This window comes from Nestor notabilis, unplaced genomic scaffold, assembly GCF_000696875.1.
Source record: "Nestor notabilis isolate BGI_N333 unplaced genomic scaffold, ASM69687v1 scaffold153, whole genome shotgun sequence".
In the NCBI taxonomy this organism is placed as follows: Eukaryota; Metazoa; Chordata; class Aves; order Psittaciformes; family Psittacidae; genus Nestor; species Nestor notabilis.
The window spans coordinates 138,831-155,554 of NW_009921307.1; the positions used below are offsets into that span (position 1 = coordinate 138,831).

General features: G+C 43.8%; 1 protein-coding gene across 1 annotated transcript in view; it reads right to left on the reverse strand.

Annotated features, from left to right (window-relative positions):
- Nucleotides 1-16,724, reverse strand: part of SPNS2 (spinster homolog 2 (Drosophila)) — a 113,934-nt gene that overhangs the window by 71,015 nt on the left and 26,195 nt on the right. Inside the window, exon 2 of the mRNA XM_010011082.1 lies at nt 7,099-7,164. Within this exon, the coding sequence (XP_010009384.1) occupies nt 7,099-7,164 (66 nt within the window). The remainder of the gene's footprint in view (nt 1-7,098; nt 7,165-16,724) is intronic.

Here is a 16,724-nt window from a genome sequence, read left to right on the forward strand (position 1 = left end):
AAGTCTTTCTTGTAGCCCCTTTAGGCACTGGGAACTGCACTAAGGTCTCCCCAGAGCCTTCTCTTCTCCAGGCTGAACAAGCCCAGCTCTCTCAGCCTGTCACACCTCCTCCAAAAGCAATGCTTCCAACCATACTGTATTGACTTAGAAAACTCCCAGTGGGCACAGACCAAATCTGACCTCTCCATCACCTGATCTGAGATCTCTGGATGAATATTGCTGCTTGCATTTTCCACAACCGTATGCTGCCCTGCAGAATTGGAGGTTTGTGCTCTAGGAAAATGAGAGTGCTTCAGGTGTGGGAGACAACACAAAACTAAAACAATCTTAAAATAAATCTTTAAAGAGAGAACACTTATGGCTCCCCTGGGATGAAGCATATTAAATATGGAAAATGTACTATAAAAGTTCTGGTTTTGCACTCCTAGTTCACAGAAGACCCTGATCCAACTTCCCTGAAAATCAACTCTCCCCCTCTGGGCTAACACCTTTAAATTGGGCCCAATAGGTATCTGTGACAACTGTATGCACAAACCTAGATCAGGGTACAGAGAAGATATACAGGGCTCCTTCTGATTTAGACCATATACAAACACTCTTCTGGTCACCATACTTGAAAATTAAACTTACAGGCTCAGAGAAAAGCAAGAATTAAAGATAAGCAGGTTTTCCACTTACCACCAAAAGCTCTCAGTGTCACTGCAGAAGCAAGGAAAAAGAGTAAGCTACTCATGAAGTACTGAATATAAGTACATACCTCTCTTCCAGCAACTGGTAGCCATTAGATGTCTAATAATTGCATTAAAGTAACTGCTAATTTAACTCAACTGTTCATCTCCCTCTTCCAACACCAATGTGGTGATAATGAAAACTCAGAGACTCGCCCCTCTGAACTACACGAGCATGAAACACAGTGCAGATGCCTCTATGTGACATTGTGTAGCTGGTATTAAGAGAAAGCTGTTTTTTTTACAAGAATTACACAATACCACCAAAAATCCCATCTTCCACTATAAAGAGCTTGAATGAAATTCTGAGGTTTGAGGAACATGTGCAGGGGAAGATGGACAGGCTGTGTGAAAAATTGTTAGGGCTTTGGGTGGAAGGATAACCACTTCTTTAAAATCTGTGGGAAATCTTTCCCCTCATTATTATAATAAATTACAGAAGCCAACACAACCTTGGCAAGAGGTGCTTGAACTACAGCCTAAGGGAAGAGAGGCCAATATCTACTTAGAGAACAGACTTGCCACAGGAAGCACAAGTGCAATTTTCTCTTGCAACAACCAGCCCGAGCACCTGCCCTGTCTGAAAGGGCAAGAGTTAGGACAAACCTTCCTTCCACAAAGCAGGAAGACAGGATAGGAAATAAATTGTTATGTTGTGGTAGTGACCATGCAGTATCATAAACTCAAGATATTACTGAAGACAATCCTATCTGGAGAGAGATGCCCTGTTCTAGTGACCTGCACTCACTTGCTGACATGTGCAACAAAAAGCCAAAGCACGACACTAGCTCAGGCCTTTCCCTCCCATCAGAAGATAAGGACACCTTCCCTCCCTTCCCTGCCCCTTCTATTCCACCAGACATGATTTACTTTGCAATCTAGGGCTTCCTGGTGGGAGTGCATACTGTAAACACCAGCTTTATGGGTCCTTGGTGCACGGGAGTACAAACACCTTTCCTGTAACCTGTTCACTGATTCAAGGAAGTACTTTCATTCTTGTCTGCAGAGAGATTTCCACATAGGCTTAACTGCTGTCATGAATCAGCCCCTCACACTGCCATGGATTCTTAGCACAGCAGATAACATTCTAGCACACAGGAAAAAAGGACTGCTGGAACCTGTAAAGGACTTAAGCAGGAAATAATCAGGCTCTTGGACTATCTTAACTTACTCCACCTTGATAAGTAAAAGACCTACTCTTGTCACAATATTAATCAGGACATATTGAATGCAGAGCCCTGCTTTTTCATCTTTATTGCTTAAGCTGGAGCTCTCCTACACAAACTCTTTAACCCCTAGATCAGCAGCATGCTGATGAAGGCTGGAGGAATTCAGAAAACATGATACAAAATCAGGTATGGGGAAAAAAGTTTTTGCTCCTTGTTGATACACCTTAGGGGTCTCCTTCTGGCAAAAAGAGAGCTCCACCTTGTCCTGGCATGTCCCAGATTGCCAGAGAAGTAACCTGGATTTAAGAATGCTTAGTATGGTTGGGGGAAGGGAAGATAACAGTGACATGACTTGCTCTGGGTAGGATATGGTGGTCCAAACCATTTGCAGTCAATAAATCAAGAAGAGCAACTACAAAGTATTCTGTCTTGCCTGCTGGGTTGGGCACTTGAGATACCAGGGCATTGGGAGGTGTTCTTGTGTAAGAAGTTACTCACCTAAAAGGAAAAGCCATGAATTTTAAACAGGAAAGTGCCCGGAATGTGAGTTCCTCTGTTCTAGCAGGTGGAGTAGGAAGCGAAAGATGAAGATCTGATTCACTTATGCATAGCACAGATGAGGGGCAAGACAGGATCTATTCAGGTAGAAGCAGATGGTAGAAAAGAAATATGAAGCACCTGCAACTCATATAGTATACATATATTCAAGGTTGGCATCCAGAGCAGGTGATCTCTGTGTGGAATAAATAAGGAACGCTAGAGCACAGGCTGTCATTATGAACCAATGACAAGATGATGGGAATCAAAGGGAGCTGAAAGAAAACCCTTCAATTTAGCAAGTCTGATTTATCCCATCATTGCCTTCCACTATTTCAAGTTCCCTACTCACTGCATATGCTTAGAGCACACTGGAGCTGCTAACACACCTGCAAAGTTGCAACGTAGCACAAGGTTACACGAGGTCAGCTCAAAAGGTAGAGGAACTCAGGTCGGTAAAGTTTTTGCTTTTCATGTGAACAGAAGTTTTAGTTGGACTTGACCCTTCCAGGAAAAAAGGAGCCCAGAACTAGACTTCAGAAAGTACCTGGCATTGCTAGGCTTCCTGGCAACCAGGGGCTGAAAGGCGTTTGGGAGAATGCCCATCTCTCTCCACGTGAGAAGACACAAGTTTTTTCAGAACCCCAGTTATCTATGATTATTCACCTTTAATGAGTCCTTCTGGATCTCTCACTTCCTTACACTTCCTTGCTTCTAGGCCTTACAGTATAAACTTGGTTACCACGGTTTCCTCTGATGACATCCCTATGTTCTTTCTGAAGACAGACACTTTTCCCCTCTGCATTTCGATGGAATTCTTACCATACCCTTCATTTGATGCCTCACAGTTTCCACTTGCAGAAGTCCCCACTGAGGTGGAAGATGAAGGTGCCCATTAGCAAGGACCAAAATTCTGGGTCTAAGCATTAACCCAGTTGAATGCTGCATGTTCAGGAGCTGGACCAGAGTTCTTGTGCTGGCTCTGCCTCAGACCTGCTGAGTGACTTTGGGCAGGTCATTTCTCCCATCTGGTTCTCTTGGTTTCCCCATCTGTAGAAAAGGGCAAGCCTCATGATGCCTCACTATATAAAACATCCTGAGATCTACAGAAGACAAACTGTACTGAGAGTCAGGCACTATTACTGTTAGAGCTCTGGTGTGCTAAATAGACACTGGCAAGAGACAAAAAAGCAAAATAAATCCAAGGGCAAGGAAAGCAGGCAAAGCAATAAAGCACAAAAATTGAAGACAGAAGGAGAAAAAGAAATCTAGTGAAAACCAAAATACAGCCCTGGGCACTACTCCTACGGTCTGAGTATATATGGAAGGATAAATTTATTTTGAAGCAGTTCTACAAATCCAGCTGTTCATCTTCTCAGTCACTGTGGTTTTAGAGGCCTGGTGTTTTGGTGAGTCCAAATTGCTGCTCCAGCCTAACTCCACACATGGGAAGCACTTTTTGTATGGCTTGGCTTATAAATGTATTGACTGACTACAGCTGTACAGCTCGAGCAGGCAAGGAGATGCTCCATCACCTTTGGAGATCAGCCAGGGTTATCCTTTCTCCAGCTGGGAAAAGCACAAGCTCGGCTGCAGACCTGCAGGACAGCTCAGTGGGCTTAACTAATATTGATCTAACTGCACATGTAGTGCTTTAAAAAGGAAGACCAGCTCAAAATTATAGCATCATCCAGAGAGAACGAAGGTTCTGGAATTAACATAGTTATATGTGTGTTACCCTACAATAGTACTGAGCAAGCAGCAGCTGTGATCTGTCAGCGTGTCCTTTGCTGTCACAGGATCCTTGCTGCAGAGACTGCCCCATTCTGTTCGTTTCCATTATGGATGAGGCTGGAGTGTCCCTGTGATTTTTCCATACAGGGAGGTCACAGTGCCCCTCTGACCAGTTTTCATTATATCTCCTGGGCAAAGAGCAGCTTGTATCTTGGGATTAATAGAAAAGATGACAAAAATTCAAATCCTGTCTTTGCAATTCCTAAGAAAGCAGTCACCTTTGCTTTCAGAGAGCAGCAGAGAGTGTATGAATTGGCTTTTGAATATTTGAAGTGAGAGAACGGGTTATGGTATGAATGCAGGATCATCCACTGCCTTTGGTGGGTTGCTTTTCCCCTTGCTGTTTGAGTTTTCAGCACCATCTCTTCCTAAAATTGTGTGCAGCCTTAGTTTTACTTATTTTTTAAAACCTGTTGAATAAGTGATATGAACTGCCAGTGAATACTACATTTCACTCCCCCTCATTAACATTGTAAATTCATTTAGGACTCATTTAAATGCAGGATTAACAACCTGAGGACTAATCCACTCTTTATTCAGAGGACACAATCAGGATGAGCAGCCTTTCGTCTCGCATCACTCAGTTAGTTTGCAGGACCATCTCTTGGGAAGCAAATGATATTTCTGTCTCTGCTTGCAAGGGAACTGTTCAAGGTTAAGGTAGAAGTCTGGGAGATCAGTCCTGGTCCCAGGTCTACTGCAGGCTTCCTCTGCAACCTTGGTCAAATGCTTTTATACTGCATCCATTACTTCAGATCTGCACATCCAGAGACGTCAGACAAAAGATTAAAAGTAGAATTCATATGGTGGTCTAAGGCAGTGTCTTTTATTTCACCAGAGTTCAGGGTACATGTGCCATGGGCCAGTTGCCAACACAGAAACTTGATAAACTGAAGTAATACATTTAAGAAGTTTCCAGTTATGTGCCCCTACCCTTACTTACGGGAAATGATGTTTGATTTCGTGAGCACTCTTTTCCTGTGATGCAACTGGGATTAACACATCATTATCCATACTTCAGGAGCAAAATCAAGCCCTCAGTTTTCAGATGAGCAAAAAAAAAAAAACAAAACCAAAAAAACAACAAACCAGGCAAAAGTGTTGCTTTTCTTAAAGCAACAGTTACCAGTTCCTAAACACAGCACACTCAGCAGCAATCTTGCAGTACCTCAGTGATGCTGTTTTCAGATGCCCCATATGTTTGCTAGAGAAATAAATCACTTTTCTTGCAATTAACAAATGAAATGCCCTGTTGGAGCCTAGCTCTTACTTGCTGTCAGTAAATCATCTGCAAAAGGATTTTAATCCACTGAGGGGAATGAAGATTAAATATAAGCTTTGGCAAGTGTCATTTTCCACCAGTATGTTTTCTTGAAGGCACTTTGTGTCTAATGATACATTGAGGACTTGTTCCTCTGAGTACAATAAATAAATACAACTAATTGCTGTAGAAAAGAGGCTGACGGACAACCAGGGCCACTTTGGGCCTAACTGATTGGTGCTCCTAATACTCAGTAACACTTCTAAAGCTCAAGCCTTCTGTTCAGGACACGTGCAGCACACATCAGCTTAGCTGAACTCTGCCATCCCCCAAGGAGAGCATTTTTAAAGGTCTAATATAAACTGTTATTAACTGCTTGTATTGCAGCATTACCAAGAAGCCGTAGCCACACATGAGGACCCTGCTGTGACACAGGTTGCAGCAAATAAAAAGGAGGAGACACTGCAGTGGTTCACATAGTTTCAAATCAAAGGCCATGTGAACATTCAGAACATTCTCACCTCTAGTGTGATCATAAAGAATGAATGATTATATACACTTTATTGTTGGCTCCAGTTCCACAGACAAGCTCCTCACAGGCACTTGGTATCCACTGTGATAGCATAAGAAAAAAAGCATGGAAAAAATGTCTTTCTGGCACACTATTTCTAATCCCAGTTGAATACTAATTTTTTTTCAGAGACATAATTGTTCCAGTGTGGTTCCCTCAGACAGATGACAGTGACAAGACAACCACAGCACAACAGATCTATGACTCCAACTAATAATTCTGTAGGAAGTTTCCAAACCAGGGTTCTCTACTTAAAGTCCTGCATTTGCTCTCTGGCTAGTCCATTCAACTCTCCATTAATATCAAATTTGCTGCCACAACTACATGAGACTGCTGCTCAATGTCATCAAGTCCAGCCTATTGACAAAGCGACTCCTCTAAACCACTACAGGACTAGAGGTCAGAAACCTGGGTTTGTCCTGGGGTTGTACAGCTCTGTCTATAGATGTCTGCAACATTCAAATGGCTTCTGTGTTAAAAGGACATCACAATTGCAACAGTCTTTCTTAAACACAAGGAAAGAAATGTCTGCAGCTAACAGCACCAAAATCATAGGGATATTGTTAATCCATGAGCTCCATGAATGCAGTGATTGTGAGCCTGCCCTGCAGTTCTCATCCTCAGGTACTTGTCCTGATGAGTTTTACATTTCCATGCCACATTGTACTCCCAATTACTATACATTCAGCAGATTCTTTCTAGAACATATGAAGGGCATCATACATCACACTTCTTACCAACTACAGAAAGTTAGAAATGAGAAAACAGGATCCTGCTGTTGGTTTATCATGAGTTTTCTGACATAGAGGATGTAGCCGACTCCTATTTGAATGTAGCTGTCATAAATAGGTTGGTTTGCCTTTGGGCCATTCTGATCCCTGATTTCCTGCCCACCAGCAAAAGCCCTCATGTTCAGGCATCTTCCTAAGAGCATATTTCACAGCCAATGTGCCCAAGGGCCACAGCTGAAGAAATCTGAGAGCACCCTTCTGAGAAGCAGAAGGTTACAAAAACCATCAAGAAAACAAACCCTCTTACCTGTTTGTAACAAGCCAGCCCCACTGTCTTTGACTCCAAAGTGCTGCTGGATGTCTAGTAACACACCTACAAGGAAAACAGAAAGAAACTTAGTGCTTTCAGCCTTTGAAAAGCATACAACTTCTGTGAAGCATGAGCAAAGCTTCAAAGTCCAGTAGTTTGGACTCATAACTTCTGAAGTTTGCACACTGGATTCTTTTTTATCCATGCACGCTCAATAATTGTGGGCTACTACAATAAAAGCAGATACAGCATCATGCAAAGAGTTTGGGAATTAAATCCTGGTGCATAATCATAGGAGATAATCATAGGATCAACTGGGTTGGAAAAGACCTTCAAGATCATCAAGTCCAACCATTGCCCCAGGACTGACAAGTCCACCACTAAACCATAAGCAACTGGTCTTCCCTTTCTACTTAAGTTTTCTTTCTGTTTGTTTTCTGCAGAATCCAGATCCCTTCTGTTCTTTTACAGACATACAGAGAACTGATTCTATGCTTTAGGTGCTCGAGATGGTTCCACAAGACAAACTGAATCCAAGACAAATTTTAACAGATCTCTGTTGGGAGGAGATATGACACAGCAATAGGAGCAATGATGGAAGTTTCACATTTAGGTAGTTCTGGGGGGTTCTCATTTCCAAAACAAATGTAGAAAATACATTTCAATAGCTTAGTAAAGGTGGGTGAGTGACCAAGTGTCGCTTTTGGTTTAAAGTAACTGCCAGCAGTTGCCCAAACCAACCTTCCCTCTTCCCTGAACTCCTAATATATCAGTTGGCATAAGCAAAACGAGCAGGTTTCGTAGTGTTTACATGTTCAGCTAGATTTAGCACTGGGGTATCAGATATGTTCATCCATATAGTGTTATTTAGGCCACTGTATTCCCCAAAACACCAGAATCCCCATTCTCCAGCTCTACTGAGCACCTACAAAAGTTCACCTCCAGTTCAAAGCCTGATCCAAGGCTTTTTCCAAAGTGATTCTTCTCATCGCTGCAGGTCACAGGCATCAACTAAGCAGCAACCTGAACTCATGCACCATAAATATCTTAGCTTTTGGGTCTGCTAGGATCACACTAAATGACAAACTCACAGAGATACAAGACCTTGAGGTAGCTATTCCCAGAAGACACCTGGGACAATGCCGAGAAAACAGACGTAAATTAAAGGTACTAAAGATAAAACAGAGAAGGAAGAAAAAGCAAGAAAGCTCATTTGTCCTGTTCTGTGCTGCTCGTACGTCACCATTTACACAGGGCAGCATTCAGGTTGGCTTTAGACTACCAATGTCTGCTCAGTAACATTAGTTCAACCTCCTACAGCAATCCCCAGAAGGCTCTGGGTGGGGAAGGGAGTGTGAATCTTATCAATGTGTGTCAATACCTGAGAGGAAGGGGTAAAGAAGACAGCCAGGCTCTTCACACTGGTGCCCAGTGAAAAGAGGCAAAGGGCACAAAATGAAATCCAGGAATGCAGCAGCTGTACCTCTCCCAGCAAACACTCCAGCGAGGACAGCAGCTGATGCGAAACTGTATGGTGCAGAGACTACCTTGATGTTGGTTTCATGGTAGAAACCTGTGTGCTGAACTGAGCACCAAGCAAGATTCATACCTTCCAAACCACCAGGTGCTCAATGGGCAGGAGCAAGCCAAGAGCAGAACTTCACCTGTGCAAGAAGCAAAATGACACAACCAACCATCCTGCCCCAAGATACCAAAGGGACTAATTCAGTGATGGGAAAAGGGAGATTAAGAGCTGTAGCCCTGCCTTAGTAAAGCTGTCAGAGGAGGGAGATCCTTTGAGCAGCATGGTTGGACCAGATTATCTCCACAGGTCCCTTCCAGTCCCAGCTACACTGGGATTCTGTGCTCCTCATCCCATGATGGAATACACATGCACATCCAGAGCTCCATCTACCACCCTGAAAGGTGCCTGCCCTGCCTACAGAAGCGTATTCCCAGGCATGCCAGCATGTCACAGGCACACTAAAGCACCAAAATTATGAGGATCAAGAGCCCAGGATGGGATGGAAAACAGTCTCAGAAAGAAGATTTTTTTGGGATTTGCATCAGAAAGCAGAACAGCAAGTGAAGGAATTATAATAGTGCTACACAGTAAAGCAGAGGTCTTCTAGCTCATTACAAAGAAATTGCCTGTCCAGTGACCACAGCTTTACAGTTCTATAGTGCTTTTTCCACTAGGGATCATAATGTGTTTTACAAGCCTGAACTACTGCAGCCACAAATGAAATATATTTAGGACACTGAAGTGTAGCCACCTTGGATTAAGCCTCCAACTTTATTCTGGTGGTAGAGAGGGAAGTGGGTTCTGTGGATAGTCAATGCAACAGGACAATATAGAACCACAATTACAAGTCCTGTGTGAGCCTGGAAGCAGGTCTCAGATGATTAAGGGAGATCTGCATGTCTAATTGACACAGCTTTCCTACTCCAAGTCTAGTTTATATTCTCTTTGGTCTACAGGTGTTTTGATATGGGATTTAGAACATTAAATTAGAGGCAGCAGCAAGCAGCTGATGCAACTCATCTCTGAAGTGATAGGAGTTTCTCTCTCCTGTGGCAGTTTTCCTGCTCAGCATGCTCACAGGGGAACACACTCCTGCCCTCTTATATTCGTTCAGCTCTGTTTCCACCTCACCATAACAACGACTCAGCCCAAACTTCAATAAGATTTAAGGATACAATTAAGCAATGATAGACTAGGGGAGAGAATATAGGGAAATGACAGAGCTTTTGACTTTCCCTTCTGCTTCTAGATGAGAAGAAAGAGCTGGAGCCAGGCTGCAGACGATGATCATGCTGCTTACAGAGATGTGCTCCCAGGTGTCTCACAAAACTCATGCAACTCAAGAAAGAGAAGCCACTACATGTGGCTGACAAGGTCTTTCTTGGATTAAAGTTCATACCTGTGTTCCAGGAGGATCTCAAAATAGCCATGAGCAGCTAACAGGCACCACTGCTCCCGAGACACCCTCTCAGCAGGGCTGGTGGCCATTTGGGAGGTATTCATGACTACATGGCACTCCTTAGTGCTATCACCTATTATTTCTTAAGCACATTTGGCATTTTCAGGACTGAACAAACACACAGCAAACATGGTGCCAACCTTCCAAAGTATTTTCCCAGCTGAATCAGACAATGTTAATGCTGATGCAGAGCTTGAGATGAAACACAGGCAGCACCTAGCCAGGAGTGCTGATCAAGATGGGCACAGAGACAGGATTTACTGGGAAACCGAGACAGAGAAATGACTAGTTACTTCAGCCAACCCAGACAGAATGACTACTTACTGTAGCCCTATCTAGGTGACTTTACTAGGCCAGACATGCTAGTGTCTAAGGACCTCACAAAGCCACCAAGGCAGTTACGGGATTTTTGAGGGCACTGGGCACAAAGAGAACTTTTAAGAGCAATTTGGAGGACAAAAGGTCTTTGGGTGTGGAGTGTTAGATAGGGAGGGAATGTTAAGTAAATGGGGATGAGGAACTTAGTTGACCTCATCCACTCACAGCATCAGAGGGTTTCTAGGATTTAGTGCAGGATCCAGAGCACTGTTGCCATTTTTAACAGCCATTTCACAAACAGTGAATATAAGACCTGATTCTGAGGCTTTTGGAATGCAGGTCCACATTTAATGGCCTAAGTTAACTCTGATTTAGGGGAAATGCTTTGGGAAAGACGAATTTTGCTAGAAGTGTGCGATTCAGGCTTCAAACAGGGAGGTAGGTTCTCGCCTAGGTGAACTTTCTGTTCCTGACCAGAGCTACAACAAAACAACAGTTACAGGACTGAAAGGTCATCTGATACGGGGTAAAAAAATGCTCTAAACAGAAGGTCATCTGAGTACAGGTGTTTCTTGTGTTAACCATCATTTACAGAACTACACAGCAGATCTAGCGTGTAAAATGCCTTGATTATCTTCTATATTTAAATGAAATGGGCTCTTCATCTATATGTATATATGAGTAAAGAGTCGCCATGGTAAGAAACAGTGTTCAGAAGCTAAGCCACAATGAAATCACTATTTCAAAGTAAAAAGACATTAGAGCTTCCCTAGGAGAGCCCCAGTTTCCACTCAACAAAACATTGTGATTTGATTTCAAATACAGGGTTAGCCTGTGCACAGGGTGCAAAGCTACACAATCAAAGCCACAGGTTTCCAGCTTTGCATCACTAATGCCAGTGCACATTCATTAAATGCTGCAATACCACTGCCCAACAGAACTACTTACTTAAAAAGCACATGCATTTTTAATGGTATCTTTTAATAGGGAAAAATTATGGTGCTTGGAAAGAACCAGCACACAACTTTCTACATGCTGTAGGCTGGTCACTGACCACAATCATGTCTGCCCCCAGCACCCTCTCCACTGCCTCACTGCAGCTGTGGATTTGCACCTCTCCTTGGGGAATCCTCAAAGGAGATGGAGGACAACCCGGACTCACACTCTCTTTGCTCCCAAAAAGTGAGAGCAAACTCTGTACCAACAACTCTTTTCCCTCTACGACCTGTTGCTACCTACCTCTGTTCCTTATCAAGGCATTTCCTTCCCAGGCTATGCTCCCTGCTTCTTCCAGGACCAGCTCCCTCAGGTGGAGGTAACTAGCAGGGATAGCCAAGTCCTGGCCTCCTCGCCACTGAAGGCACAAGCCACCTTCCTACCATCAGGCTCTTCCTCATGCCTGCAGCCATATTCAACCTGCTTCTGCTAAGGCATTAAAGAGGCAGAGGAGTGGTGCACACACCTGTCTGTTCAGAGCCATGTGAAAAGATTAGGTGGAAAGAAGTTTATTCTGAGGTCTCTGTGATTGTATCTTCACTGTAACCCCAAGGTGTGACTGCAGTTCACACACAGCCCTGAGCTTCAAACGAGCTGGCTTCAGCTCAGCCACCCACTGGCTCTTAAACACGAACTTCACAGTTTGGACCCTATTTAAATACTCAGCTGCAGAAAACCACCATGGTAGCCCTGTTGATATTTGTACCTCCACGTAAATTCCCACTGCTACCAGAATTAGCAAGACTAGAACTGAAACACAGTGCTACCTGCTCTGGATTGCCATGAAAGCATTCCGTGTCTTACATGCAAAAAGAAGCAGGCCTGCTCTTAAAATATCAATAAATTAGTGGTGATATCTTGCTTGAGAACGTTGACAAGCGCTTCCTTGGGACATAGACACTGACTTTCCTTCTGCAAAACTGATTTCCACTGTTGCGTGACATGACAATATGCACTGGTGAAATAGCCTTTGGTTTTGAAATAGCATTGCAGGAGTAAAATGAAACAAACAAAGCCAAACCAGCAACTAGACAAATCAAAACAAGGCTTTCCTAAGATCTCTCACCCTGGCATGCAAGAAACTCATGACCTAGAAAACACTGAAAAGAAACTGCCAACACCCACAGCGGCATGTTTAGAAAGAGTTTTCCCTGAGTAATGTTAAGAGAGAAATCCAGCACAGCCGTTCAAGCCGAAGTTGAGACTGAGCCAGGGTCTTGGCGCCCAGCACTGCAGCCATTTGCAGGCCATGAAACAACTACTGACAACGCAGTACAGGTAAGAATGAGTTCAAAGCCTTCACAGCCAGCCAGAGCCTTCCATTACCTGCATACACAGAAAGGTGATGGGGTGCAGGCTTGTCTCAGCAGACTATGTTTGAAATGCGGAGCAAACCCATAAGGCTGTATACGTGTAGCTCTGACACAAGAGGACTTGCTGCCTACCCCCAGTGGGCTTTCTCTGGGGTAAGTTGGTGCTGTACCTACTGCTTGGAAATGAGAGAAAACCTTCTGTCTGCTTTGTCGTGACATTCCCATTCTGAATCAAATCCAGTGTTATCCTCAGAGACTGGCACCACCTCTCACACCCACTTTCTCCATTCAATGTTTTTATCATTATTGTAATATCACAGGGATGTATCTGAGCTGTTCATTCCCAACGGCTCTTGGCTTACCTGCACGGCAAGTAATTATGCATTAGGAAAAGAAAAATAAGGAATGCAATTAACCAAGGGCTTGGAGAAGAAAATACATTAAAACCCAACTTCTCTCTCTCTGGCAGGGGCTGGGTAGTAATAAATGATGGTTCCTGTAACATAGCTCAAACTCCACTGTAATGTTGTATGCAAAATCTTAGCACAAAATTGCCTGCAAGAGCAGGAGGAGGTGAAAAATGTTCATCAGGTGTAGAATCAATTAGCACAAGGCATCATTAGCACAGGGTCAGGGCGTCTGGGGAAGGCAGCACAGGACAGTGTGTCCTGCTCAGATTCAAAACACAATCAAAACAAATAGGAATGTGAATGCAGCCATGGCTGCCAAATACTGGTGCCTCACTGGCAAAACCACACCCTCATCAAATCCTTCATCTCCATAATTACAGTGTGGGCCTGTTCCCAGGCCTATTGCTGGGAAGGAAGCCCTTGTCAAATGGGGAACATGGAATACTCAGCCAACAGGAGCCCAACAGCTTAAATTCCCAAACATGGAAGATTTTCCATTTATGATCCAACGCAATCAGCTCTCACCAGTAAAACTGCAAAATGCCATGGGACAAATCTGAGACAAAGCTCACAGTGTCACTTGGGTCTCCTTCCAGCCCCACCATACAGCTCCCTACACTGAGATCCCTGATCCCCCCCCCCACCTCATCTCTCACAGAGATTCCAGCTTTGGCCTATCCTCATCGGCCTGGCAATTCCCACAGGCTGGGGCAAGACTTCAGTTAAATGACATGATTTAGCTAAAAGCACAGGCTGAAATGAATTGGCACCTAGACCTGAACTTAAAAACATACTTATTCATGGAGACTTGGAAGGATTCCTTGACGTGGAAAGGTAAAAATCAGAAGCTGTTACAACTTTAAACAACCAACAGCATAAGTAGCAGCTAAGGTTTGTATTAGTCATGTGAAACAACAGGAATCATTAGCAGCTTTCAGATGAAGCTGGCCAGAACTTTCTCCCATATGAGCATCTCTAGCTCAGGACTCAGTTCAGACCCTCTTTCTAATTTAACTTGCACAAACCCAGGCACACTTCGCACTGCAATACCTCTGCTCTAACCTAAGTGAAACACAACCCTTACTAAGGCAAAAGGCTGCTCCTGTGATGGCTTAGATCTAATCAGCAGCATTAACAGACGTTCAGATCCAAGAGGAGAACCTCAAAAACTAAGAACATTATTATTTCACTCATTCAAATCTTAGAAAACAGACTCCCCCATTCATGCTCTCCTTACACGTGCTACAGCAGAAGGAAGTGGGCCTGCCACTAAAGCTCTGGTCGTCTTCTGGCTTTCTAATCTATCCAGAAGACTAACAAGTCTAGCTAATTCATGCAACGAAACGTATCTCAGAGACTTTGTATATGAACTAATTAAAATAAATAAAACCAGCATAGATAATGATAGAGCAAATCAAGTACATATGAATTCAGCCAGTGACTCACCACTCCCTTGTTTTCCTTGTTGGAAAACTCGGCGTATCACTGTACCAGAGTGACAATGAGTCAGGAAACTGGAATGAGCCACAAACTGCAAGGAAATTAAAAGAAGTATCTACAAAATCTCTTTGGGGAGAGATTCAGGAGATTTTGCTGGCTTGGTACAGATGTGGCCGTGGCCTTCACAGCTCTGTTCTCATGGCTTTCTGGCTACACAAAGCCATCAAAGGAAAGTCATTTACAAGTTCTCCTCCACACAATACAGAATGATTAGGCTCTTTCTCTCAGGAGCAATTTGATGCCTTTACTTTTATATCATCTTGCTTATATTTTAATCAAACACATTCAAAGCACACTATCATATCCTACTGAATGCTTGATATCACCTTATCTAGTAAATAGAATCATAGAATAGTTAGGGTTGGAAAGGACCTTAAGACCATCTAGTTCCAACCCCCCTGCCATGAGCAGGGACACCACACACTAAACTACGTCACCCAAGGCTCTGTCCAACCTGGCCTTGAACACTGCCAGGGTTGGAGCATTCATAACTTCCTTGGGCAACCTATTCCAGTGCCTCACAACCCTCACTGTAAAGAACTTCTTCCTTATATTTAATCTAAACTTCCCCTGTTTAAGTTTAAAGCCATTACCCCTTGTCCTACCACTAGAGTCCCTAACGAAGAGTCCCTCCCCAGCATCCTTGCAGGCCCCCTTCAGATACTGGAAGCTGCTATCAGGTCTCCACGCAGCTTCTCTTCTCCAGGCTGAACAGCCCCAACTTTCTCAGCCTGTCTTCATACAGGAGGTCCTCCAGCCCTCTTATCATCCTCGTGGCCCTCCTCTGGACTTGCTCCAGCAGCTCCATAGGTGGATATTACTTGCTTAGCATCAGTCAAAGTACATGCAAATATTTTAGCAGTACTAAACTGGGCACTAATAGCATGAGTGACAAGACAATAACAGTTCCCAACCTAACTCTGTGCCAGCATAACCTCTGGCTGGTCACTTTGTTGTCTGCCTCACCCACACAGACCATGAGAACCTTCTGACACAGATTTTAGGGCAGGTTGGGAACACAAAGCCCAGCAAAAAGCCTGTGCTATCAGCTGTACCTTCTCCACACAAGCAGCTGTGTCACTGGTGCTGCCAACAGATCACTCTTCACTGCAGTAAGATTCAATTCCACATGTCAAACTTAAAGAATTCTTTAGAGAGAAATAAACCGCCACAGATATCAAGGCTGTGAAGCTAAGGCAAGAAAGCCTCTATGTTCTTTAGTGCCACAGGATTTTTTACCTCTTTTGTAGCCACACACACTTCTGTGACACAGAAGATGCGAGTGAGCAAGTGGGGTAATCAGTGACTGATGACTTACAGCACGACAGCTAATTTCTCCAGTTAAGAAGATTCCTATCAAATCTGTAGAAATACGCACTCAGATTGGACAGAACTTCCAAGTGACTGCATCTCATGTCTCATTTACATTTTGCTTCTGCTTAGCAGTGCCTTGAAGCTATTTTGGAACATCACAAGCTGCCCAGGGCACACTGGTATATTTGTGTGTAATGTAAGGAACTTTCTATCCATTTTTACTATAAAGAATGTTTTATAAATGCAGGGGTGATGCAGATGCAGAGGTGCCTGTTTCTCAGTCAAAGCATGACGCATCGATTGGCACAGCCCTGGGCTAAAGAAGATTTCTGGTAATCAAGTTCATGCCAGCACGGGGGTAAAGAAGCATATCTGTGCGATATTAGTTCATGTCCACTACACAAATCTCCCTCTGCGACCTAGCTCTGGATAGAATCACGAGGCTTTAAGTGCAAAAGCAGGAAAAGCTGGAATTGCCTATAGCATATCCTCCACAGGGACAGCTAACCCCAACTGACCTGAGGGATATCCAAAGCCACACGGCATCATGCTCAGGATATAAACCAGGGGGAATAAGAGAGAAGGGGGGAATGTCTGGAGCAATGGCACTTGTCTTCCCAAGTCACCATTACACATGATGGAGGCTGTGCTGAGGATGGTTGAACCTGAACTGCCTGACCATTAACAGCACTGAAGGAATTCCTTATTCTGCTTTGCTTGTGCAGGGCTTTTGCCTTACCTGTTAAACTGTCTTTACCTCAATCCATGAGTTTTCTCACTTCTCTTCC